This window comes from Cheilinus undulatus, linkage group 14, assembly GCF_018320785.1.
Source record: "Cheilinus undulatus linkage group 14, ASM1832078v1, whole genome shotgun sequence".
Lineage (NCBI taxonomy): Eukaryota > Metazoa > Chordata > Actinopteri > Labriformes > Labridae > Cheilinus > Cheilinus undulatus.
This window is the reverse complement of record NC_054878.1, coordinates 40,652,132-40,678,258: the sequence shown is the minus strand read 5'-3', so window position 1 is coordinate 40,678,258 and position 26,127 is coordinate 40,652,132. Positions and strand designations below refer to the sequence as shown.

General features: G+C 38.3%; 2 protein-coding genes across 3 annotated transcripts in view; one reads left to right on the top strand and one right to left on the bottom strand.

Moving 5' to 3' along the window:
* Positions 1–26,127, bottom strand: part of fam184ab (family with sequence similarity 184 member Ab) — a 300,581-nt gene that overhangs the window by 40,853 nt on the left and 233,601 nt on the right. For both annotated transcript variants that reach the window (XM_041804790.1, XM_041804791.1), the window contains exons 16-17: positions 25,869–25,996; positions 1,518–1,702 (exon numbers count right to left, since the gene is read on the bottom strand). In XM_041804790.1, the coding sequence (XP_041660724.1) occupies positions 1,518–1,702; positions 25,869–25,996 (313 nt within the window). The remainder of the gene's footprint in view (positions 1–1,517; positions 1,703–25,868; positions 25,997–26,127) is intronic.
* Positions 7,009–12,582, top strand: LOC121521069 (galactose-specific lectin nattectin-like). The gene is made up of 7 exons (XM_041804792.1): positions 7,009–7,087; positions 7,412–7,444; positions 7,532–7,591; positions 8,637–8,728; positions 8,859–8,993; positions 9,640–9,754; positions 12,377–12,582. The coding sequence occupies exons 1-7, from the start codon at positions 7,057–7,059 to the stop codon at positions 12,463–12,465; spliced, it is 555 nt and encodes a 184-aa protein (XP_041660726.1). The 5' UTR covers positions 7,009–7,056; the 3' UTR covers positions 12,466–12,582.

Here is a 26,127-nt window from a genome sequence, read left to right as displayed (position 1 = left end):
GTTGAGTCGTTTTTTTGTTCAATAAATCGTTAAAAACTTTAATATTCTCTGTTAAAAAATTTTAGTTGTTGGAAAATTTCTGGAATTTGGGTGGCGTTCGCTCATTCAAGAGGGGGTGGGTCCTGAGGCCAGACCGCTTGAGAACTGCTGCTCTTTGGGGACTGTGGCTCAGAAGGTTGAGACGGTCGTCTCACAATCAGAAAGTTATGGGTTCAACCCCCAGCTCCTGCTGATGTGTCTTTGTAGTCAGTGTGAAAATGGATATGTAAGAAAATGAATGGGATTAGCTAATATTGTACTCCATCAGTGAGTGAATGGGTGGACCTGTGGAGTAAAAATGTGCTTTGAGTTGTCCATTTACCATACAACTACCTGATGTGTGGGATGTAAACTACAAACATTCTGAACTCACACCTAATGTAACTAACATCAATAAGCAATAGCAACATCAGATAAACTCAAGCAAGGGGAGGTGTGTAAAAACACAATGTCTGCCCTGTTTCACTAACATTCTCCTCTGTGTACAGATGGTACAGCCCCTGTGTTTTGCTTTAATTTGTGGCCATGTTAACCCTTTATGACCTACCTGGGAGAAGGCAAAGACAAAAATAACATGAAATTGTGCTCAATTTGCAAAAAGACATCATGTTTATAAAGAAATCAATTATTCACAGTGCCCTAGCTAGTTTGACAGAGCTTTTAGTATCTGTGTTGCAACAATAAGACATTATAAAGACGTGGATAAGTGTGGACTTTGTTCTTTAAAACTGTCAATCATTGGTTTTCCTGTTCCTGTGTTTCCTCTTGTACTTCCTCTGTCACCACACTTCCTCCACCACTCATCTGTATGTTGTATCTTGCATGCATAGCTGAACTGATGCAAGGGGTGCATGGTAGCCATCATGTGTTTACATATGTGTCCTTAACAGTGAGTATATCTCCAGCCTTGAAAAGACAGTCATATAAATATACATTGTGGCTCCAGTGCACTAACCATCCATCCATTTTCTTTACTGCTTATTCTGATGGGGGTGCAGGGGGACTGGAGTATATATTTAGAGTCACCAATTAACCTTACAAGCATGTCTTTGGTGGTGGGAGAACCCACGCATGGACAGGAGAACGTGCAAACTCCACACAGAAAGGCCCTGACCAGGAAGCAAACCAGGAACCCTCTTGCTGTGAGGCACCAGTGCTAACCCCTGTGCCATCGTGCAGCCTTCACACTATGACTGGATGCAAATATCAAAGAAAGTAAGTGTATTATAATCTCGTCTATCTTATTCAACACCCAGTACAATAACACTGTCTTGATAGTGATGAAAGAAAATGTTTTTCAAGTTCTGTAAGTCGGTAGGAAAGTTCAGCTCTTTCTTCTTGTAAAATGTTATTGAACTTTACATCGAATCAGTTGAGCTCTCAGAAATCATCAAAATCAAAGAGAGTGAAACCAAATCTTTTATTTTCTGTTCTGTATTGTTTTTTCTTTCAGCTCGGCTCTGAGCGCTGACTCATACCTGATCTGCTGATTGGCTTCACTGCGGATCTTCAGCACCTCTTTTCCTTTCTGCTCCAGCTCTTTAGTCAGAGTGCTGATGTTCTCGTTGAGCGTGTGGATCTGGTGGTCCAGCTGAGCGATGTGGTTCTTCCTCCTGGACACCTCCTCCTGCAGCTCGGTGATCCGGCCCAACAGCTCACGCTCCTGAGAAGAGGTAAAGGGTTGAATCAGGAGTTTTTAGGTGTCACAGTGTTTTAAATTTAATAACACAAATTTCCTTTGTACCACCCAGCACTCAGCCTCTTAATTGGCTCTCCTACCACTTGAAACCCCTAAAATACAATCCTGTGATGCTTGAATGCGTCAGTAACCCAGTAGTGTAATGTGTTACTGCTGCTAGATTAGTAATTACTCAACATTTAATGTAAAGTATAATCTTGCTACTTGCATTACTATGAATCCTTCAACTAGGTGTAAAATGGAAGCCAGAGAAAACATGTCTTTTGTGCTCTCATGCAGGTGAACTCCACATCAAATCTTTGCAAACACCTGCAAAGGCAGCAGAAGAGAGCTTGAACCTTAAGACCCCAAGAGGCAGAGTGAGGCTCAGGATAACTGCATGTCCGACACCTATCGAGCAGCAAAAGCTCCATTTTCAACAACACAGGTAACCACATAATCTGAGATAAACAGGCTTGTGGCAGCATATATGGTGGTGGAAACGCCACCAAGTCTGGCCTTGTTCTGGACATATTTTCACAATGTTGCTGTCACCTTTTCTTTGTATTAAGGAGCAGAAAGGAGAGACCTTGTGTAAGCCCTTCTCATTAGAGTAAGGATTTATGTTAATTCACTATTTTGTTGACTTTATTAGGACTTGATTTAAATTGATATAACACATGACAGACTTACTAGACTCCCGACTACCTTCTCCTGAAGCACCCAGCAATGTATTTTTCATAGGCAATTAGGTTATAGAAGATCTCAGATGATGCAAAGTAAAGCAAAATCAATGCAACTAGTTAATTTTAGCTGTGAGACATTTTTTTTAAAGAAAGTGACTCGTAATGTGAAATGGATTACTTTTAATAACAACTACCCAAATGTTGCTGTCAACACAGTTCACCATGCCATCCATAAATGCAAATTAAAGCTGTATCATGAAAAGAAGAACCCATATGTGAACATGATCCAGAAAGGCTGCAGTCTTCTCTGGGCCAAAGCTCATTTAAAATGGACTAGACAAAATGGAAAACTGTTCTGTGGTCAGATGAATCAAATTTTGAATTTTTTTTTTTTTTTTTGGAAACAGTGTATCCGGTGGACTGTAGAGGAGAGGTACCATCCAGTTTGTTATCAGAGCACAGCTCAAAAGCCTGCATCTCTGATTATACAGGGTTGCATTAGTGCCTATGGCGTGGGCAGCTTACACATCTGGATAAGCACGATAAATGCTGAAAAGTGTCTAGAGGTAGAGTAAGATATTCTCCCATCCAGATGATGTCTATCTAAGGGAAGGCCTTAACTATTTCAGCAAGACAATGCCGAACGACACCAGCATGGCTTCACAGTAGAAGAGTCCAGGTGCCAAACTGGCCTACCTGCAGTTCAAACCTTTCACCAGTAGAAAACATTTGGCCTATCATACCAAAAAAAAACAATGGGACAACATTCCTCTCCCAAAACTCCAGCAACGGGTCCTCTCACTTCCCAGATGTTTACACACTGTTGTTGTGTGATCATGGCTGTTCCTACTTTTTTGAGATGTGTTGCTGCCATCAAATTCAAAACGAGGTAATGTTCTTAATGAAATGGTGAAATGTCTTAGTCTCAACATTGGATATGTTGTTTTTGTTCTATTGTGAATAAAATGTGCAAATCATTGTATCCTGTTTTCATTTTCTTCACATGGTGGCCCAACTTTTTTGAAATGTGGGTTGAATTGAAGTAGTTAAAATGTTTCTTTATATCATTTATGATGACGTTGATGATTGAATATTTTTCTGAAATCTGTCTGAAATATAGCAAACCATCCACTGTTGGTTATCAACAGCAGTGGCTTCAGCAGCAGTAATGAGATGATTAATGTACACCGAGTGAGTCAAACATCCACAAAGGCTGTTGAATGTTGGTTAACTCGATGTGAATGTTAATGAATGGACTGATAATGAAAAGTCCTGCTCATTACAATTCACTGTCCAACAGTGACTTTTAATCATAAATACCCCTGGGTAGAGCGGGCCGCTCTTGTTGTTACCGTGAGTGAGCTGTAGTGTTCCTTTATGAATTACAGCGTGGATTGAACTTGACTTTATCACTTAAGGGCCACTTCAGACACAGCTTCAATTGAATTAGAGTCACAGTCCCGTAGGTGTTTGTTTCAGCCCACAAGTGGAGATGCAATTTACATTTGTGTCAGTCTCACCTTCTATAAAACATGCTGTGAAGACTTTAAAGGAATTTCATCAAAGGTGTTCAGGTTTTATTACATGATGTTCAGGATGTTATACTGCATTGGCATCTATCTGAAACTAGAGGAGCCTCTTCAGTGAAAGACTGGAATTCTGACGTTATGTTCAGAACATTTTTTACAAAAAAAAAAAAGGACTTATGACCCTCAAAGTCTCAGACTCTTATGAGTGATATTGTATTCCATGTAAATGTAATATCAATCTCTATGCAGACGATACAATTTGTTTTGTTTCGCTGAAGCATTGTCATGTATTCATTACAATTAAAGTGTTAGAAATCTTCCTTGAGAATTCTAATTCTGGTTTGAAACAATGCAATCTGCTAAAATGCTCGCTGTAAATCAGGTGTCATAACATCAGTAAACTGTTCCTGATTCAAAACAAAGGTTTATTTCATTCAAAATGTGACAAAAACATAGTTTCTGTTCATTATAGCACTGAGCAAGAATGCAAATAAAGCAGTCCTCTTAATGATCAAAGTTCTCTGAAAATCAGAATGGCATTGATGTAAATAAACATTGAGCAATTACCCAGATGACTCACGACGCCCTGCAGAGCTGCTCTTTTGTTCTACACTCAACAACAGCACAGACCAGGATTATGTTAGTCATGATTACAAAGTGTGAAAATGGACGATTAGACCTCTAAAAGGGTGGGCGTGAACAAAGCTGAGGTTCACTCAAACACTCATGGGACATAAATGCAACCTGCCTGACTTTACAATGAGCCCTGATAAGGATGTTGTGTGAATCTGTGATTCACTGCCCTGAAACTTGGTAGAACAGTGCGGGTTTTCAAAGCTCTAATATGTCAGCAGTCCTGACTGAGTTGGAGCTGCTCAAGTTGTTTATGGATGATCATCCCTAGCTCAAGTCTGGACACAGTAAGCCTGAACTCAGTTTTGTGTCTTAGGCCTTTAGTGATACCTTCTGGGCATTCAGATACCAAGAGACTGCACTTTAACATGCATGTCTCTACTATGTGTTAACAATAGTTTTTCAGTGACAACCTGATATTGGAACTCATGCCGCCTCCTAATGCAAACAGCAGCTGATACATCATATCCATGCCTGTCTTATCATGGCCCAGTATCTTTATGTGCTGAGTTCAGTGAGGCCACTGGCAACACAAATTCATAAAGGAAATTAGTCTTAAGATAAGAGGTCAATAGTGCATTTTTAACAGCTTTTCTCCCAAATTTGCCCTCTACAGTTCCTAGGCTAGCTAAATGGGTGCCCTTCCTGTGGGCAAAATGTGATGAAGTACACTCTAGGATGCTCTTAAAGTGGACAAAACTTGGTATGGAGGGTTCTGTGGGGCCCTTTCAGTGGAAAAACCCGCTTAAATGCTTTCCAAGGTGCCCAGCAGGTGCATAAAAAGTGTTTATGTGATCTCTGGGGTGCCCTTCCATTTGGCAATAGGTGATAAAGCTCCCTCTACAGTGTCCTTCCAGTGGACATAACATGATAAAGTGCCCTCTTGTGCCTTACAGTGGACAGAACATAAAAAGGGCCCAAATGTGATACCTTTCCGGTGGGAAAATGTTGATAAAGAGTCCTTTAGAGCGCTCCTTAAATGGATAAACTTTGTAAAATACCCTCTAGAGTGCCCTTTCAGTAGAAAAATGTTGTTTAGTGTCCTTTGGAGTGCCCTTTTAGTGGCCAAAGCATGATTAGGTGCTTTCTCAGATGCCTTTCCAGAGGGTCATAGGTCATAAAGTACCCCCCAGAATGCTCTTCCAGTAACAAAACCTGGTAAAAGGCTCTCTAAGGTGCCCTCTAAGTGAATGAAATGTGGTTAAGTGTCTCTTGGTAGCCCTTTCAGTGGACAAAATGTGATGAAGTGCTTGTCTCTACCCTGATTAAGCTCCTGAAAGCACTGCAGATTCTACTACACTGGTGACAACTGCATCATCAGAGAAGCCATTCTCCAAATGAGTTAAAGCTGACATCCTCACTTGTAAACTGAGCATGTTGTAAATGGTTTAAATGTCAGAATAGTTCACAATGTCTGATCTATTTTATGACAGAGATGTAGTGGGCATATCCCAATGATAAAAACGTTCCAGTCCTAACCAGGGTTTCTAACTAATTTACCATAAATGTATGAGACTTTTTGTGCACTGCTGGCCCACCACATATAGTAGGTGCCCCTGTTTTTATTTTGGCCCCTGCCCCCTAAAAGCTAGGATAAAAACGTCTGTTTTACAAATGTTTAGCTGGAGAAAAATACAGCTATCTAAGCTTTGATACAGCTAATACAGTCAAAAACAACAAAGAGACACCGTGAGGATTTAAAGACAGGTACAGCTGATTGTCGTCTGCATAACAATGATAGTCACCTTATAACATGCCCCAGCAGTAGCAGATTACTATACACCTATTGTACACTTACTGTTCATCACAAATACTGGAAAAGTTCAGGTGAACATCTTTTTTTGTCATGACATGAAAAGCAGGCCTGAAATGCTTGTAAAATGTAAAAATTTGGCCAATGCCACAAGCATATACAGTGTCCTCACGAACCAAGAGTAAAGCCATGTGACACAATGTATTGTTTCAACTGCATTCCTTTGCTTCTATCGTACATTCTGTTGTTCTTGTTGACATGGACCAAGACAGTGAAACAAAGGAGACTGACAAAGCTACAAGAGTTTCCTAGAGGAAAATTTTGTGATTTTTTTCACTTTCAGTTTGGCAAGACCAAGCAGTCACACCATCAGATCAAGGTCAGCTTAAGTTGGAAAAACCCCTAAAGACGATTTTCCAGTAAGGAAACTCAAAACTACCATCATGATCACTTTATCTTATCAGGACGGTAATAAAACCAAAATTCTGAAGAGAGGGTGATAAACTGCTCTTCAAAACACTTCATGAACTTCGGTCAGCTGATCTTATCAGAGCATCATTCAAGTCATATAACCCAGCCATAATTTAGCATATTATTGAGCTTTACTGAACCAATTCAGGCCATGTTTATCTGTTATCTATGAAAACATTTCGTTCAAATAGTTCATGATTCACAGATATAAATACAGGTGTGAGTTCCAGCTTCTATCAGACCCACTAAACACCTGCTACCAGCATCATGATTGTCTTCAGCTTCATCAGCATACTGTGTGAGTACTTTACAGGCTACTAGCACTCTAGTAATTCTAGATTTCAGTCAAAATAGTTCATCTGCTATGTTAAAATGAGGCTGAATTTGAACAGATGGTATGTAAAAAAAAAGGTAACAGAACTAAAGTTATATTTGCTTGAACTGGGCTGTATTTAATCTTTTAAGGGATGCATGATATTATCAGCAGTAGGAGCAGATACTACCTCAAGAGTTAATTTTTGGCACTCATGCCTATCAGAATACTGTTATGCATTTATTTGTACACATGACTTTAGGACACAAAAATAAGTGACACTGTTTCCCTGCAACTCCTCTTCATTAGTGCTCGCAGCAACACATTTGTCCATAGAAGCATGTAAGTATTTAAAAAATTGCAAGTTCCTTTGTTTTGCACGTCTAACTCTTTCACACTTTTACCCATCCTTAAAATATGTTTTTATAGTTTCTGCAGAAACACCTAGAAGATCTGAAGGCAAAGACAGTGCTGAACGTCAGAGAAATGGTGAGACTTTTTTAAAGTCAGAGTGAAGACCTTAAATGACTGGCTGAAATGATGTAGAGAGAGTACTATGAAGAATTGGTCACAATGATCTTTGACTTATTACTTCCAAAATGTGTTCAGTTCATTCTTGAGTTAAAACTGAAATTTATGAAAAGCTTCATGAAGATCCCTCAAAGTATCCATGAGATACTTTCCTCACAAGCAAGAAATAAAATTAAGGCCCAATGATTTTGACCTCAAACCTCTGGAGTAGCCTCTGTACTTTTGTTCATTAAGTCTTCTGCCAACTGTAGATAGTGACACCTTCAATCCTGCCCTCTGGAGGTTGTTGCTGATGTCACTAACAGTAGAGGGTTATACCTTCACTCCTGTGCTCTGGAAGTTGTTGCTGATGTCACTAAAAGTTGTTTTAGGGTCTTTCTTTACAGGTTTCACTATGTTTATCAACTGCTGCTGTTTTCCTTGGTCTTCCTGTTCAATGTCTGTTACTTAGTAAAACGGTGGTTTATTTCTTCTTCAGGATGTTCCTAATGGTTGCCCAGGCTACGGCCACTGTTTTTGAAACTGCTTCTTCTCTCAGCTCCACAGTCGCTTGTTTTCACCCAAAGACAGCTCTCTGGTTTTCATGGTGGTTACATCTCGAACAATAATAACAGTCTGCACAGGCAAAACCCAAATCTGAAACTGAGTGTAGACATTCAGCGCAATTTATTGTGTGAATAATCAACGTAATAGGACACACCTGGGCAACAGAACATCTATAAGTCACATGTTGCAATACTTTTGCTCACATGGAAAATGGGTGGGTTCAAACAGAAGGTGCTGTCTACCAGATCAAGACTTAAATACTTTGAAATAAAAGCTGAAATGGTGATCTCTTGTTTCATATTCTTCTTTTGATGTCAAATCCAAACACTTTCAGGCAACAGCAAAAACAAAGAAATTGGCCTGTCTGCTCCAAAACTTTTGGAGGGAAATGTAAATAGATTGTGCAGTACTGTTTTGCACCATGAAAGTACTCTCTCTATATTTTTGTGTGTTAAAGGATACTGCCTTATGTGCCCTCCTGATTGGATCCAGTTTGAAAGAAACTGTTACAAGTTCAACTTCAGCAGGCTGGACTGGGCTGATTCAGAGGTGTGTTTCAACTGCTACAGTTTAATGTCAGTGCACATGGTTCAGTCATGCTCAGGACATGGAACCAGAGCTCAGTTTGTATCTTTCAAATTTAGTCTCTATTCTGTCTCTGTCTCTTTTGCTCTGTTAGCGCGCTTGCACTGGTATTGGTGCAAACCTGGCTTCGGTCCATACCAAAGAAGAATACGACTTCCTCAGAGACACCATTCACCAAGTGACTGGCCAGCATACTACAGCTTGGCTTGGAGGATATGATGCAACAAAGGTGGGAGTTTTAAAGCACAGTTCAGACCAAAGAATCATGATGAGACCAGATGAGATGATGATCAGCTAGCCTGATTTAACTAGTGAATGCTCAGCTCACACATTTACAATTGTCTCCTGTGACAGTTGGTCTAAAACCATCTTGTTCCTTGAAGAATCTTAAAACTTTCACAGGATGCCATACAATTATGTTCGCTATACCTGGTATTACGTAAGGGTTAATGCCCAAAGATTTGTCCAATTATCAGAGATTAATGGATGACGTGGAGGACAGTTGGTTGCCTCCGCAAAGTCCATTAATCTCTGATAATCGGACACATGGAGGGGTATTAACCCGCTTATAACATGGTCACTTGCCAACGAAAATAATTAATAAAACTACTGATTTATAATTTCTTACATTGTGTGAAAGTTTTACTAAAACAACAATTTCTTTTCCCTAGCAACACCTAAGGGCTTGATTAATAACTGGAATAGCCATTCCAATCCCATAACGTTCTTAGGGAATGTAAACATTACTTAATAATCGAGCATTCACCAAGACCATGGTAGAAAAACCTTTAATATGCTAAATCAGCAAACATTTTTGGAATGTAATGCACTAAAAGCTGAATTAAAGAACAACTTTTTTTGTTTTAAATTTCCAGGAGGGTGTGTGGCTGTGGAGTGATGGTTCCCATTTTGACTTCAGATACTGGGGTCCAGGGGAGCCCAACAACGTTGAAAAGGGAACAGAGCACTGCATGCAGATGAACTTTAGAGGTATGCATGGATGTAGCCCTCCTACTCTTGTCTCTTTGATTCATTCGCACCAGTCTTACGTATTCCCCATTTAAAAAGTTGAATTTTTAATTTGTTTCCTCTTGAGTTTCCATTCTTTTCCAAATGGCTGCAGTTTTTTCAGCTTTAATCCCTGACTATAAAGAGATATTACGGTGGTAGACGGCACTAACTACTGAATGTAGCCTGTCTATGTTTTAACATAAATTGAAGAGGTAACATTTGTTAATCAGGTAAAACAAATGATGAAGAAATCAGCTGAAAGCTCACCCTGCTCAACACCATTGAAAAAGCAATATTGCTCTCACAGTTTGTCAAGGGTTTGGTTTAGTGTTAATAAATTAATAAATAATACATTCTTAAAGTCATATCTGATCTAACACCACCAGATTCATGCCACAAAGTGAGTTGATAAATGAGGACCACAGTGTGCAGTGGTTCCCAACCTTTTAACCTCAGGACCCCCCAGACTCATATCTAAGGAAAGCTAAGCACCCCATGACACACTTTGAAAAAATCAAGCATCACTTTTAAATGTTGTCATTGACAGAATCCCAACATAACATGCCTATATACTCTTGTTCTTGACTAAAGATCTATGTACAAAATATGCATTATTACAACAGTGTTTTAGGGCTGGTCTATGAAAAACAATAAAGAGTGTTTGTTCATTTTCAAAAAAGAATTCAAAATTCTCAGGTTTAAAAAAGTCAGTAAGTTGCAAGAAGAAATGACTTTGGTTTGGTTTTTGTCATTTTTTACACTGTTACACTATAATATGGCTTTAAAAATGTGGCTTTTTTTAAGGTTCTAGTGTCAAAATTGAAGAATTTTAAAACTTAAAAAATTTGAATATTTTTTCTTGAAAATTTCAAATTTTTAAACTCTAAAATTCCAAGTTTGAGGTCTTGTAAATATGACTTTATGTTCTATTTTTTCTGTCAGATTTTCCTTATTTGTAAACTTTAAAGTTGGCCCTCAAACATTATGTTGTTAATCATAATATTGAAAAATATACAGTGCTTAACAAATTTATTACACCATTTGTCATATTTGTCTCAAAGACCATCATGAAGTGCTTTAATGTGGACTCTTTCATTTTCAGTGAGCTCTCCACATTTTATCATATTGAACAGGAATGAGGAATTTCAAACTGAATTCACCCAAATTTGAGCCGGCTCACTGGGCTTCTCTGAGAAGTCAGAAATTAATCAAGCATTACATTCAACCACTAAAACTCATTTTTCTGCTCAGGAATGCAAGTAAATAACTATAATTTGACATATTAATCAAGAAATATAAATGTGCTTTACTATGTTTTTTTAGTTTTTTGTAGATCAGTAAATTTGAAAATTCATGGATAACAATAACAATTCTATTTTAGCATTAAAAATATCATTTGGGTTAAAGAGCTTCTACATATTGGTGTATCAACCATTGCAGAAATATAAAAAATGATTCTGGTAATTACCAATGCTGTTAATTTAGGGCAGCTGTGGCATAAACCTTACTTTGGTTAGGGTTAGGGTGGTCTAATAAATTTGTTAAGCACTGTATGTTCTTCTAATTTTGACGATGTCAGAGCAGACCAGTCCCACACAGTGTTAATTTTGACAGCTTTTTAAAATTTTAGTCTCAGTCTTAGTTTTTAGATTAAATGCATTTTAGTTGTAGACACATTTTAGTCATTTCTCCATTTAAAGTTTTAGTCTGGTTTTAGTTGACAAAAAGTAAAACACATTTTAGTCTAGTTTTATAATTAAAAACCCTCACATTTTAGTCTTAACTTTCAATCCAAGCATTTATTCCCTTGCCTGATTCTGGTACCAAATCACGTTAGTGTGTTCTCTGCACCCTGCCAAACCTGGGGTCCCTGCTTTCTACAGCTGAGAGGCAGAATAGCTACAGATGCATTGTGTTTTTGACAGATTTACCCACAGTGGAGAAATATAATAGATTTTGAATATCTGACGATCACTACATTACATTCTAGTCTAGTTGAGGTCATCTAGATGAAAACAAAACTACTTTTATTCAGTTTCAGTCATCAAAGATCTATTTTTTACTAGTCTTATTCTAGTCTTTCTCACTGAAAAAAGGCCGTCAACGGACATTTTTCGTCATAGTTTTAGTCAATAAAATTAACACTGGTCCTTTTGGCGCTCCTTCAGGGGTGCCTGGACCCCAGGTTGGGAACCATTACATTAGTATAACGCATAAAGCCTGTTTGAACATGCATTGTTTTTGTCTGCTGATTCCGTGGTTCAGTATGAGTCTTTGGGGGATGGGTGAGGGCCGGAGTACTGTTCTTAAGGCTGACAGCAAAGGGGAAGAAACTGTTCTTGTGGCGGGAGGTTTTGATCCTGATGGACCTCATCCTCCTGCCAGAAGGTAGGGGTCTCAAAAAGTCCAGGGTGAGAGGGGTCAGCTGCTATTTTACCTGCATGTCTCAGAGCCCTGGAGGCATACAGGCGTACTCAGCATGTAAATAATAACATCATTTTTCAGGTCGCGGAGAATACATGATAATAAAGTCTAATGCTGAAAAGAGAGAAAAGCCAGTAGAAAACTTCACTGCTTTACTGCTGCTCTTTCTGTCTACAGGACTCAATTATGTCAACGATATCCCCTGTAATTTCCTGTTAGCTTCCATTTGCAAGAAGCGCATGGAACAGTGCGTGTGCTTTCGCTGACGACATGAGGATGATATTTCCACCAGTCTGTCGCCTGTACCAGAATGTAAAACCTCAACGATACTGCTGATATCAGACTGAATGGCAACTCTGATTAAATGTATGTTCAATCAAAAATCTGTGTCACCTCTTTATGTCTTTACTAATGCTCAATTTAGACTTTGGGTGTTCTTTATTAATGTGGTGGTGCTAAAGAAAGAACGCATCACTAGTCTGGTGTCATGTCATCTGATAAGGAACAAAAATGCCTGAAACCAACTTCACAACAATTCACAAATAGCAATACACCCAAAATACTCAGTATTTTGGAGAAAAGACTACAAAATACTCCACTTGGGACTTCAATCTTAAAATGAATTTCCATCCACCTGCATGTAGAACTATCTGTGGGCTATAATTGCATTTTTAAAAAGTCAGAATCTGACCTTTTATGGCCTCATAATCAAAAACCTCATGTTATAGTGTCTCTGAGTCTCCTTCAATATTTAATTTTATGTTATTGGCTAAGATTAGTGTCAATAAACTTTACTGGTCATTTTGGCTAAATAAGTGCAAGGCAGATTCATCTTTAATGACTCATTTACTCATTTCACTCTCCATCATGCCAAAGACCTGGCGTTAATCCGGGGAGAAAAGAGCCACAAGAGGTAAAACCAAACAAGAAGGAAGGGGATGCAAAGCTGGAATAAGAAAGAAAGCAACAGAGAAAAAAGAAAATAAAGCAAAATTGGTTCCTTTCAGTGCATTCAGGGCTATTTTGAGGAAAATGTATTGGATGGGACTTTTTCAAGGTCTAATCTAATCAAATTACAACTGATATCTCTGTCTGATGTTCATGGGAGAAGACAGGTGAGATAAAACTGCTGGTGCTGGCTGAAGGCTGCATAGTCACCGAGCTAATGGTGTGTCTGTCACTTTCTCTTCTTTCTTTCAACATCTCTTTTATCACCCTTCCTCCTCCTCCTCCTCCTTCTCCTCCTCCTCCTCCTCCTCTTCCTCCCCAAACAACAGGCCTGAATAAGTAAAGGAGAAAATGTGCACCGTCCTCCCCTTTTCTCCTTCTCTTTCTTGACTTTGAAACCTTTGAAAAATAAATAAGTTATTTTATTATTAATGAAGCGTGGACATTAGCCTGCCCAATCTCAGGACTGGATTAGGAAGTGATTTCCTGATGTTCTAAAAATGGAGGGAAAGTTTTAAAAAATGTAGAGAGGAGATTAATTTGACCACATCATCCATCCTGTGGGACCAAGTGTCGTTCCTTAGAAATCACTGAAAATAAAAATCTACATTTATTATTAACTTTCTTATCAGAATTTAATTACTTTCTTTCTAGAGCCCCGAAGTTAATCCCATTTTAGGTTTTTTATTGATATATTATTGTGGCATAAGTTGTTGTACTAAATAATAAAAGATATATTTAAAAAATAATGATAATACTACTAAAAGTAATATAATAATAATAATAATAATAATAATAATAATAATAACTAGAAAAGTACTCGGAGAACGCAGACCTCCGCCATTAGCCCTATCTCCAAATAGTAAAAAATCCTTTAAAAAGTTCCTGGATCCAGGCGGTGATCCAGATCACTCCCAAAATCTAATCAGTTCTTCCTTATGCCATTTCTGACATTTCCAGAATATTCATAAAAAACCATCCATAACTTTTTGAGTTATGTTGCCAACAAACTAACAAACAAACCCTGCCAATCACATAACCCCCTTGGCGAGGTAAAAATGATTATAATGATAATAAAAATGATAATAATGACTCTTAACTCTTAAAAACTCTTAACAAAAAGAATATTAAAAATCTAAAAACATAAAAACACACTAAATCTATAAAAGGACATCAGATAAACAGAAAACATTTTAGAACTCATATGCAATAGTAAACAAGCGGGTTTCAGCTTTGCTTTAACCCTCAGGCCCTCCTTTAAAAAAATCACACTCTCCCTCTTAAAGCCCTTTTAGCACATTGGATATATTTAAAAGTGTTAAAAATGAATGAATTTTTTTTTTGTCCTCAACTCGTCATGTATAGAAGATGTGTATTATTTTTCATAATTTTAACCCTATAAATGCCAGTTTATTTACATAATGCCACATTTTCTGACACAAAAAATAAATTATTATCTATTTGAAAAATGCAAAGCAGATTTTTTTTGTGCACGGATGATCAGTCTTGGATATGTCAATGATTAGCAGCAACACTGATTTTGACGTACTATTAAGTTTTGGGTAATAACAAAATAATAATAATAATAACAAAATAACTCTGTAACTCCAGTCCTCATCATATATAGCAAATGTGAATTAATTTTCATAATCTTAATTTTTCACAAGACTCTGACGTCCATAGAAAACACCCAAAGTAGTTTTAATTGAAATAGTTTTTTCTACTGGCCTACAGTCACTGATATATCCTATCAGTTCAAACAAGATCATTATCTCCCACAATGCCTCTCTGCAAACATTGAAAAATGGCAAAGTTTGGTGTCATTTTTTTGGTGTGCAAATATTTTTACCTCTGAATGACTGAATTACAGAGGAATTAACAGGATTTCTTATCTCTGTATTGCAGTGGCAGTAGAATGAAAATAAGTGGTTTTAATGGTAGTCAATGAGGCCTGAAAGTGCTTTAGGAGGGAGAGTGAGTTTTTTGTCCACACAGGGAAAAAAATTCTGTCAACAGTGTGGAAAATGAAATTTCAAAAATTCATTAAATAAACATCTTTGTCAAATATCATCATCTTAGCAGGACAACTGCCAAAGTAAGAGCAAAAAATACAATCAAAATGACCCAAAAGGGCTCTAGGAGGGCCTGAGGGTTAAATACATAATACATCAATGAGACATGCCTGTCTAATGTCTCCAGGTAGACTGCTCCTCAATGATGGTTCACTAAAAGAAAATGCAGCTCACCAGCTGTTTTTTTTAAGGACCCTGAGGCACATTAAAGCTCAGTGCCCTGGGAACCCAAAGCCCTTGTAGATATAAAAGGGTTCACCAGCTCAGACAAGTACAATGCCATTTCCTATCTTACCACTATCATTGGAGGTGTGTCGGTCCAGCTGTGCCGATTTGCACACCACACCGTGGCTCCATTTGCCCTTAATAACCCTCAGAGGACTTTCTGGGTGTACTGGTTAAAAACTGGTGCCACAAAAAAATCATAAATATGTACAGATTTTCAATAAAATCCCAAAATGTCAAATTTGTGCCTCTCCCTGTGCTATGAAGTGACTGTGGAACGTTATTGCACCTTAGTGCCAACAGAGGGCACCAGAGTAATGCAAAATGTGGGTGATTACCAGTGTTGGGTAGCGTTACTTTTGAAACTAACTTGTTAGATTACTGCGTTACATACTGAAAAAAGTAATTTGTTACGTTACTGCGTTACCTACTTCTAAAACTAACACGTTAGAGTACTTTTGGGTTACTAAATATTAAAACTCTTTAGCCACTCTTTCCACTCGGCGGTTGTAAAAACAACAGATAACGACCACACATCTGCATTTAAATGTGCAGACTCTAATGCCAATGTACTGCATAATTTACAGCCCATAATCTGAATCTCTGCAGCCTGAGAACACCACTAACAGAGAGGATAACCTTTACAGCTCTTTAACATGCTTACAATCTGACAACAAGCTGAGCAGAGGCAGACAGAATCCCTCAAACGCTGTTCGTAATAACCGCGCATAATTGGAATGGCTGCACAGCTGATTCAATGAAAGCAAACTGAGCTTTTAAACATACATTTAACCAGGATGCTGTTCTTGTCCCTTTCATCCAAAAATCCATCATAATGGGGATACTTCCACAGTGGCCTGTTGTCCTCTCTGTAATCTCACTGGCACAACAAGCTAACAATGCGCGCGTAATGGCACAGAATGTTTACCTTCACGGGACTACGTGCCAACGTGACTACAGGAAGAGAGAAAGACAAACACAGCAGATGCTTCAAGGTGCTTCTTTATTTTTCTTTCTCTCTTTTTGAAGCCATGGAAGAGAGAGGAAATTTGGGATTTTTCTTTCAGTAACAGGATTACTTTTATGAAAATGTAACTAATAACAGGATTACTTGAATTGTAAAACTAACGCGCTACGTTACTCACTACTCCAAAAAAGTAATCTGAGTACTCTAACGGATTACTTTGTAACACATTACCCCCCAACACTGGTGATTACGTGGCAGAACTGAGAAAGCTGCCGCAGAAGCTGCTGGAGGATGGACTGATTTTTGAAAAAACACTCAAGGTTGCATAAGTTGAATGGAGGCAACTATAGACATGTAAGTCCTTGACTTTTGTCGTTTTTGAAAAGAACAACTCAACAACTCACTGCTGTTCTTTGTTCTTCTTTTAACGACGAAATGTCATCAAGTTCTGCTAAACTGTTGCTTTAGCAGCATCCACGTTAATCTCTTCCTCCATAACTGCACCAGCTCTTGCTGCTGCTTGTTTACGTCCCGACTCTGCTGCGCCTGAAAGTACTACCTCTCATAGCTGATTGGTCCTGTCACTTTCTAACCGGGCCCAAACGGTTCGAATGGGAGCTTTGCAAGATGGATTCGCCAGTGAAAAACAAGAAAACGGGCGTATCCATCTGCTTTGCAAGGTTAAAGAGGATAGAGATCTTCATATAGCACACGCTCATGTGCTGTGGCAAGTTGGAGAGATGGAGAGCAACTTTTAAATTCTGTCTCTGTTAAATGGCTGTGAGTACAAACTTCTGCCTTGATCTGTTGTTTTATCTGTTATCCTCCAAGATTCTTTTGTGGCAAACCTGACTGAGGGACATTACAACCATCTTTATCATCAAATATCAAATATCAGCACAGCCCTCCTGTCCTGACACAGGCAGCAGCTGTAGACCTGGAAACTTGATCCTTGACATGATGAATTAGATGAGTTTCTCTTCTGCCATCGTCATGAGTCCCTTCTTGTTTTCATATCAGAGTGCTGCATATTGAAAATGTTAGAGTACATTGTCGTTGAACTGAAAGTGAGCACTGCAAGCACAAAATACATCATCAGTGGGCACAGACCCCTTTGGAGACGGCACAATATTTCATTCTTCAACAAATGTTTCTTTCAAAAGTCATATTTTCAGAAACTTTGAGGTAACTTAAGATAAGTCGTATAAACAACCTGATACAACTTCAGTACCTGAGTGCTACTTCGCCATACATTATTGACACCAAAACAACAATACTTTGAAGTAATACCTCACAGCAGACACACAAGAAGACAGCCTTTGTTACCAGCATAACAAACAGAAATATAAAAAGAGATCTGAGGGAGTTTTTGAAGTCCAGAGATGCTGACGATGTGATAATTTATCAGACGGATCTGTTTGATCAAACAAATTAAATATCTCCACAGAGACAGATGACAGAGTGGAGACACACAAAGACACAACACAGCACTTCATCAGCCACGTCCTCCCCGTCTGTTAACTAATTGGACGTATTAAAACATGATTTAACTCAGCGTGATGACTGTCTGCTGCTGAGAACTTCTGCTCTGATGGCCCAACCAAGAGTTAGAGCCATTAGGACTACGGCAAAGTAAACAAGGAATTAATGCGAGCACAAAATCTGATATGTCTGACTCTAAAACAAGAATAAATCAGTCGGAAGATTTAAGACCTCCTAGTTTTAACACTTTATTCTTTTTGATTAACTCTTAAACCCTAGAAGGAGTGTTATGTATTACAATAAGTGACAAGAAGGTTAACTGATTATCTTAAAGCACAAAGGTTAGGGTTTTTTAAATGAATAATGATTTTTTTTTGTCATTTTCTACTTAATCTGTCAATTATTTGGATCATTTTAGAACCAACAATAATAAATGGGAGGTACATGTTGAGAATTTATTGCCCTTTTTCCTTATTTATGATGGTTAAATAATCTTATGGTTTTAAATGATTGGCTAAAGTGGACTAACTTCGAGGCGTTCACTTATCATTCACAGATATTGTCATTATAGCTCAGTATTATTACTGGATTTTACTCTGATATGACTCTGCTAGAATCAACAGCCTATTGTTTGCATGTGGACTATGTGCATGCGTATTCCAATGTTGCACTGATGTGTATATTCCACGGCTAAATGGCAATTCATGCTACATGCTAGCTGAGATGGCAAGCTAACTTAAAGACTGACAAGAACAGAGACAAGAATTTAGAATCCAGTTTTCATATCTGTATGCAAACCTGAGGGTCTCCACTCATTCATATCTCCCCCTTATTCCATTCTTTCTCTCCTCCTGCTCTGAAGATCAGCTGCCCATGGGCGTTCACTCTCCTAAGTATTCAGCTAATGATGCACCTGTCATATTTTGAATCTATCACGCTCTCTTTCAATAAATCAACCAATCATTTATTGATTTATCATGCTCTCTTTCAATAAATCAATCAATTGTTTATTGTCATTGTCATAATAAATTTAACAATGAAATTTTGTTCAGAGCATTCATACACTGCATAGCAGGAGATGTAATAAAGTGCAAAAATGGTGCAATGAAGCGCAAGAACAGGTGCAATCTCTGAGTCCCTTAAACACCTACTGGGTAAAATTAGCACACTATACACAGTACTATACAATAAATTATTCAAAAAAAAAAATTATTCGGTGCAGGCACAAATGTAAACAACAGTAACAGTGGTACTGCAGCATATAGAGGGCATTTCAACACACAGAGGGGACATACATGGGGCAGAGAGAGGAGGGGGACAACTGTTTAGCAGCCTCACTGACTGAGGATACAGGCTGTGGGCCAGTCTGGTGGTTTGGGCCCGTATAGACCTGTACCTTCTACCTGAGGGCAGCAGGTGGAATAGGTGATGCGCCGGGTAGTGTTGGTCACGCACGATGTTGTACACTCTCCTCAAACAGCGGGTGGTGTAGACGGCACTGATCTCTGGACATTTAGCCTGTTGTCCCCATGTGGATGCAACCCTCCTCCACCCAAGCTACATCTGTTCAGTTCATCAGTATCCAGCTCATCTAATCCTGCATTCCTCATTCTCCTCCTCCAAGCCACCTCATTAGTTCCAGGTCCAGTTTATCAAAGTGTATGACTCTGACCCTGCATCCCGCAGCAACACCACCACCAGTGACTAGGCTCCATAAGAAAGTATCCTATTCCTGCAGTTCGCCTCACTACCCTTTCATGTACATGAAGTCATCATCTAACTGCCAAAGACTCTGCCAATTTTTCTTTCATTAAAATTTGTAGAGTTAATTATTGTTAATCATGCTTTGTAACTGTAATTCTGCTTATTGTCAAAGCACTTTGTAAACCTCTGTTTTTAAAAGTGCTATCCAGATAAAGTTATTATTATTATTATTATTATTATTATTGTTGTTATTATTAAACTTGTATTAAGTCTCTCCTGATTGAAATAGTGATGATTTACTATCAGGAATCTGTGCATTGAGTTGTATTTTGAAGTCGACCAGATGCTTTGCATGTTTTTCCAGCCTTTTGGATTGATTCGCTCTGGATTAACGCTGCAGTGCGCATCATGAGAGAAGTCCAGCCGAGTAGCACTTTTGGGTCATGTTGGAGACGGACTGTAGTGAGTGAATAGGAATGCTAAAGACTGACTAGAAAGTGACTTGCTCTGCAGTGCTTCAGGAGTGGATCGCCACAGATTGTGGCGCTGATGGAGTATGCAGACATTGAGGGTTATAAATACAAGCAGAGGAGGCTTGAACAAAAAAAGGTTGGGAACAACTGGCCTAAGCCATGACTGGTTTCTTTTTTTTTGTCCAAGGCTGGTATTTGAAATAGTGGCTCAAAGCCATACACAGTTCTTAGAAGAAAACCACAGCCTACTGTCAGAGTTACACAGTGCTGAAAGCAGGAAACCGGGCACTCTGTGGAAACAGGATAGATGCAGTTCTCCTTGTTGAAAGTAACTGTGCTATTACATTGACTTTAAAACTAATATTAAAGCTTGGAAGTTTGCACTTTGTTGCTTTAATTGATGATTTATGAAAATTAACATGCACATTAATTGTCTTTTAAAAGATTAATGTTTGGAAACAGATTTCTGTTTTTCTGAGCCCTTATTCCTGCTAAGCCTTGATTTAAAAAAATAAATAAATAAATAAAACTAAAAAATAAACATCAAAGAAAGAGCGCAACAAATGTTTTTAAAGTAGCAAAGTTCGAGCAGTGGTTTGAATCCATACTTTAAGCTGATCTAGTTATTGCATGTGTGCCACAGAATCACAGACGTATTTGCATGAGAAAAAATAGTTTTTCATAAGCTGCGGTTGGAGATTAAAGTTCATTGGGTTAAAAAAAGAAGTGCACTTATTGCATTTTTTATTGAGTTATTCTTTAGGAAAGAGCAATAAGATTGTGCTCTGATCTTTTTTTAACAAATCATCTTATGCGTTTGGGATTTCCTTCCCCCAGTCTGCACACATACAGTACTCAATATTATAGCAACTGAAATCTTCTCTTGAATTTGAGGGAACAGAATAAGAGTGGTTCAGGTATCTGACCAGGATGCCTCCTGCGGTCGACCTCTAACTGGGAGGAGATGCCGGGGCAGACCAGGACTAAATGGAGGGATTTTATGCCCCATCTGGCCTGGGATTGTCTCAGAATCCCTCAGGAGGAGCTGGAAACTTTGCTGCAGAGACAAACGTGTTGACTTGTTTAGCCTGCTGCCACCACGGCCCCAGATGAGTGTCAGAAGTAAGATGGGTGGAAGACAAGACTAAATAAAGGCCTGTGACTCAGCTCTGAGGCCAGAGAGAAGCTTGTCTGCAGCAGGATCGACTGAATCTGAACTCAATTTTCACTGTGTTTTCAAGAGGCTTTATGATTGACAGGTAGTTCAGGCTGCAACACTCTACTATTAGCCTTTATTGACTCCCTATTGCCGTGGCAACTGGAGATGAGAGGGACTATTCGCCGTGTGTGTACGTGGGGAGCTAAAGATGCCCAGCTGTGCCTCTCAGTGAGAACATCTGTACCACAAGGTGAGGAGAGAAGAGCTCATGGTGACGAGGTAATTAGTCCGATTTACAAGACGGGGTAAGAGGAAGCACACAGGGTGGGGAGTGGGGATGAGGATGTGTTAGTGGGCCTGCAGCAGGTGTGCAACATGCTGGCTACATTATCTTTCATAGCTTCTCTCTCTCTGTAATTACTGTTGAACAGCCAGCAGAGGCTAACATTACAAACAGAATGAGAATAAAACACGACACATTTCTTTTTTATTGCAGCACTGTTTGATCGATTTGTTATTGTTTAGCCTTAAAAATGTCAGAAAATAGAAGAATTAAACTCGAGAATGAAGATCCAGCTGGTACATGTCGATGAAACAGGGAAGACAACAGACCGACAACAGGATCAGGGCCATCATGATACCCTAGCGTTACACTTTGATATGATACTAGTACAAAACAATACTGATATTTGTTTTGATACCACAACAACAAAAAGAGAAGTCTGAAGCAGCCGGTGTTGGGTCATTTCTTGTTGTCAGTTACAGAAAACTGCAGACAAACTCCTTCCCACTGTGTGCTGCCAAAAGGTCTTGCAACCTTCATTTGTATGATTTAGATGACATGCAGGAGATCATCTGCAATTCCTCTCCTATGCACCTGTTTTATGAAATAGATGTAGTTATTTTTACCTACAATCTAAAACTGACAGCCCACATCTTCCCCCCATCTTTAATTAATTGTCTGTACGTCGTGAACGTGAAAAGAAAATCTGTCACGAGCACTGAAAATAGACCAATTGCCATAGTAATCAACATATTAGTGATACAATCAAGTTAGGGCAGTTAATTATGTGTTAACGCTCATGATTCATCTGAAAACCTTAAGCAGGGGTGTCAAACTCAATCACAGCAGAGGCCGGATCCTGGATTCAGGTCTAACCTGAGGGCCTAACAGGGTTACCTTTCAAACCATAAACTGTCAACCTCATTTCACCAATAACAAAATATGAGACAAAAACTAAGCACTGATGATAAATGATTTTAAGATTTAAAAAGTTAAAAAGATAAGTTTAAAGGCTCACAATCTGACAAAAGCAAATTTATTAGTTCCATAAGTTCAAAACATGAAATCGAAAGATAATATTTTTTTAATGGCAAATACATTAGAAAGAAGTCAAAATCATGAGTTTAAAAGGTCAAAATATAAAATAAAATTTGTAATCATGAAATTAAAAGTCAAAATATGATTAAAAAGTCTGAAAGGTCAAACTATGGGATTATGAAGTCAAAGTTTGTAGTTGAAAATATGAGATAAAGTACAAAATAATTAGTTAAAAAGGACAAAATATGACTTAAAAATTAGAATTATGAATCTTAAAGCTCAAAATATTACATGAGAAGTCAAAATTATGAGTTGAAATGCTCAAAGTATGATATTAAAAGTTAAAATCCCAAGTTTGAGTCCACATTGTGAGATGTAAATTGAAAATGTGAAATTAAAACACAAATTAATTTCTTTTTCCACATTCCTGACTCCTTATCTAATTATTTTTAACTCTTATTTTTTTTAGATTTTGTAACTTAACAGGGATATCTTAAATCATCAAGGATAAAATCACATTTTTATACTTGAGGAAATCTGCAGACCCCATACAGATGGGCCAGTCATAACAGAAATAACACATGATCTTGGGAGCCGGATTTAACTGTTCTACGGACAGGGTTTGGCCCCCGGGCCTTGAGTTTGACACCCCTGCCTTAAAGTATTTAAATAATAATGCAAATTACTCATGTGACCAAATTTGACCACAACTTCCTCTTGTAGTCCTCCTGCCTCAGGGTGAAGAGGTGAAAGTGATGAATGAGAAGCCCTTCTTAATGGCAAATTATCAAAACAGAGGTTTAGATAAAACCAAAGATGCCAACATCAACATGGGATCAAGCTGTGGTCCACAAGCTACACTGGCAGAGTGCAGCAGACCTGGATTTGTCAACAAAACAACAACTAAGCTCACTAATGCAATTGCCAAAGATTGCAAACTATCAACATCGAAGGCGGGCAGTTTGCATTCACTTTACAGTAGAAATTATTTTCTAATTGATGTGTTAGCCTGCTGATTAACCCTTTGAACCCTGTGCTACTTTTTAAACCATTTAGTCTCCTGGACTTACTGTCCTCAAAAGTTTGTAAAGCATCAACCCTGTGGTGCACAGTCAAGCTCTAAACATCCTTTCTTTCAGGACAACCAAGGCTTTAAGAATTTATGTGCTTCACCGTCACTACTGCCAAGAAGGTCATTTTGAGATACGTGATGGGTCAGAATACTCCAACATACTCTGAGTGGTTAGTTGCTTTATCAGAAACAACCTCCTGTGAGTGGCTTATCCACAAAATAAATGATAACCTAGATGCTTATATGGAATTATGGAGTCCTTTCTTGGCACAGATCAGGGAATCTTAGACCCAGGAGAACTAATCAAGCTCTAAATCACTACAGTGCCCCGGGTCTGACTGGCTTAAGGGAGGGGGGGAGAAATTTAAAAAAAAAAAAAAAAAAAAAAGTTTCCATCAAGATTTGTCACTCTGCTTGCTATTCTGCTCACACGTAATTTTATTTTAATGTATTTCATTTTTGTAATTGTTGTGGTTTATATGAAGTGTTTTATTAATTTAATTATTTATGTTTTATTAAGAATGTCATGTCTTAATTCATTATTTTTTAGCATTATCATTATTATTGCAGTTTTGTTGTTATAGTTTATTAATGTATGTTCTCATTATCATATTATCATTATGTACAGCTTCCTGGATACTTCTCTTTTTTTGCAAGCTAAGTTGGTTAACATACCAGCATGTTTAAGTATGATTTATCACCTTCTTTTGTTTTACTTGGAGCAAATGATTGACTCTTGTAAAAGTGTTCACAATGTTTCTGCTTTTGAAGGAAATAATACAATCTAAATTGAAAAAGAAAATGTGTGCTGCAGTAAAGTCACTTGAATATCAAAAAAGTCAAATTTAAGGCATGGGGAACGACACTCTTGTAGAGTGACATAATTAATGACACATCCAAGACACCCCACGACTCAACAAGACCAGCATGTCAGAACTTTCCTTACACCGTTGTCTAGTTTTACACCCTGACCTGATGTCAATGATGTGAATCCTGATGCCTACCAACAGTAGTTCTATTTGAAGGAGAGCCAGTCCATAACATCCTCCTGTTGATTCATCCATAGTTGTAATCTATAACCCAATCCATAACTGTGTCTTGTTTTCATCATTTATGAGCAAAAGAATGCTGGGAGAAGATGGGACAAGATTTTTGTCGCCTAGTCTGACATGGCGCCATCATGAATGACCATAACAATGATAAAGTCTAAGCCGGCCTTTAACGGAAATTAAAAACTAAAAGATTTTCATGTGTGACATGCAGTAAACAATAATGACCAAGAATTTGTTGTTGCACAGACTTGTTCTCCCATCTCTTGAGACCAAAAAGTGAAAAATTTAATCAACCAATCACACATTTTTAATAAAAATCAGCTGGTGATAATCTGTACCAGATCAACTGGGACATCTCTATCTTAAAGGGTGCATATTCAAAACGTCAAGGCTATTTCCAGCATTGTTTTTGTCAAATGATGAGTTGCAATACTGCAGGAAGGAAAGGAGAAAGAACAAGCAGACACAGTGAGGAGTTCAACAAAAAGCTGGAGGCAACAGCCATCTTTACTGTTCCCTTCTGCTGTGTGAACAACTACCTTCACCCTGCATGGTATGAAATGACAAAGTACCTGCTCAGAGAAGGTTTGCTGCCCCCTGAGGACCTACAGTTTTAAACCCAGCTGCTGTAACAATGGCTGTCGATAACTCAACTAGGATTTAAAGTTTATGAATTACAACTTCAACCTTTAGCAATGAAGTGAACATATATACTGATACTAGCATTGCAAACAGCTTTCAAACTTCTTGCCAGTAAATCCTGGACATTTTTCTGGACTCTTGCTGAGTTTTTCACCATAGAGTAGCTTCCTTTGGGAGACTGTGAATGAATGTGTTTAATAGTGTGAAACAGAAGCTATGAAGCCTTTTCAAAGGTGTTTACACTCTGTGGATATGTTCTCAACACATTATTTTCACTTCGAAAATAAAAGAAAAACATGCAGGAATGTTTGCATGATTTGTACTTGACTGGTAAGTTATTCATCACAGAAAAATCTGTTTTGGTGCGGTGGTCAGGAGTCAACAAAAACACTGAAATGGAAATGAATCCACAGATGGTCACACAATTATGTTTTTCAGCATCCTGACATTTAAAAGCATTGTGTTGACAGCTGCAAAGTTTTGATTATCTCTTTAATAAATAGAGTATTACAAACTGCTTCCTAATGTTTCTGCTGTATTCAGGTGTCCTACCTGTATCCGGTTGTTCTCCAGTGTTTTCTCCAGCTCTGCCTTTGCAGCGGCTGATTCCTGTTGGTGGGTTTGTCTCAGGTGTTCGATGGCTGATGCGTGGATGTGGTTCAACTCTGATCGCAGAGAGGCTGAAGGGAAAAATTGGGGACAAGAAGTTAGAATTCGGTCAAGCAGGTGAAATCAAACATAACCCATTCTCACATATGCGTTCTTAGGAAGGATTCACACTGCTAGTCTTAATGCTCAAATCTGTTTTTTG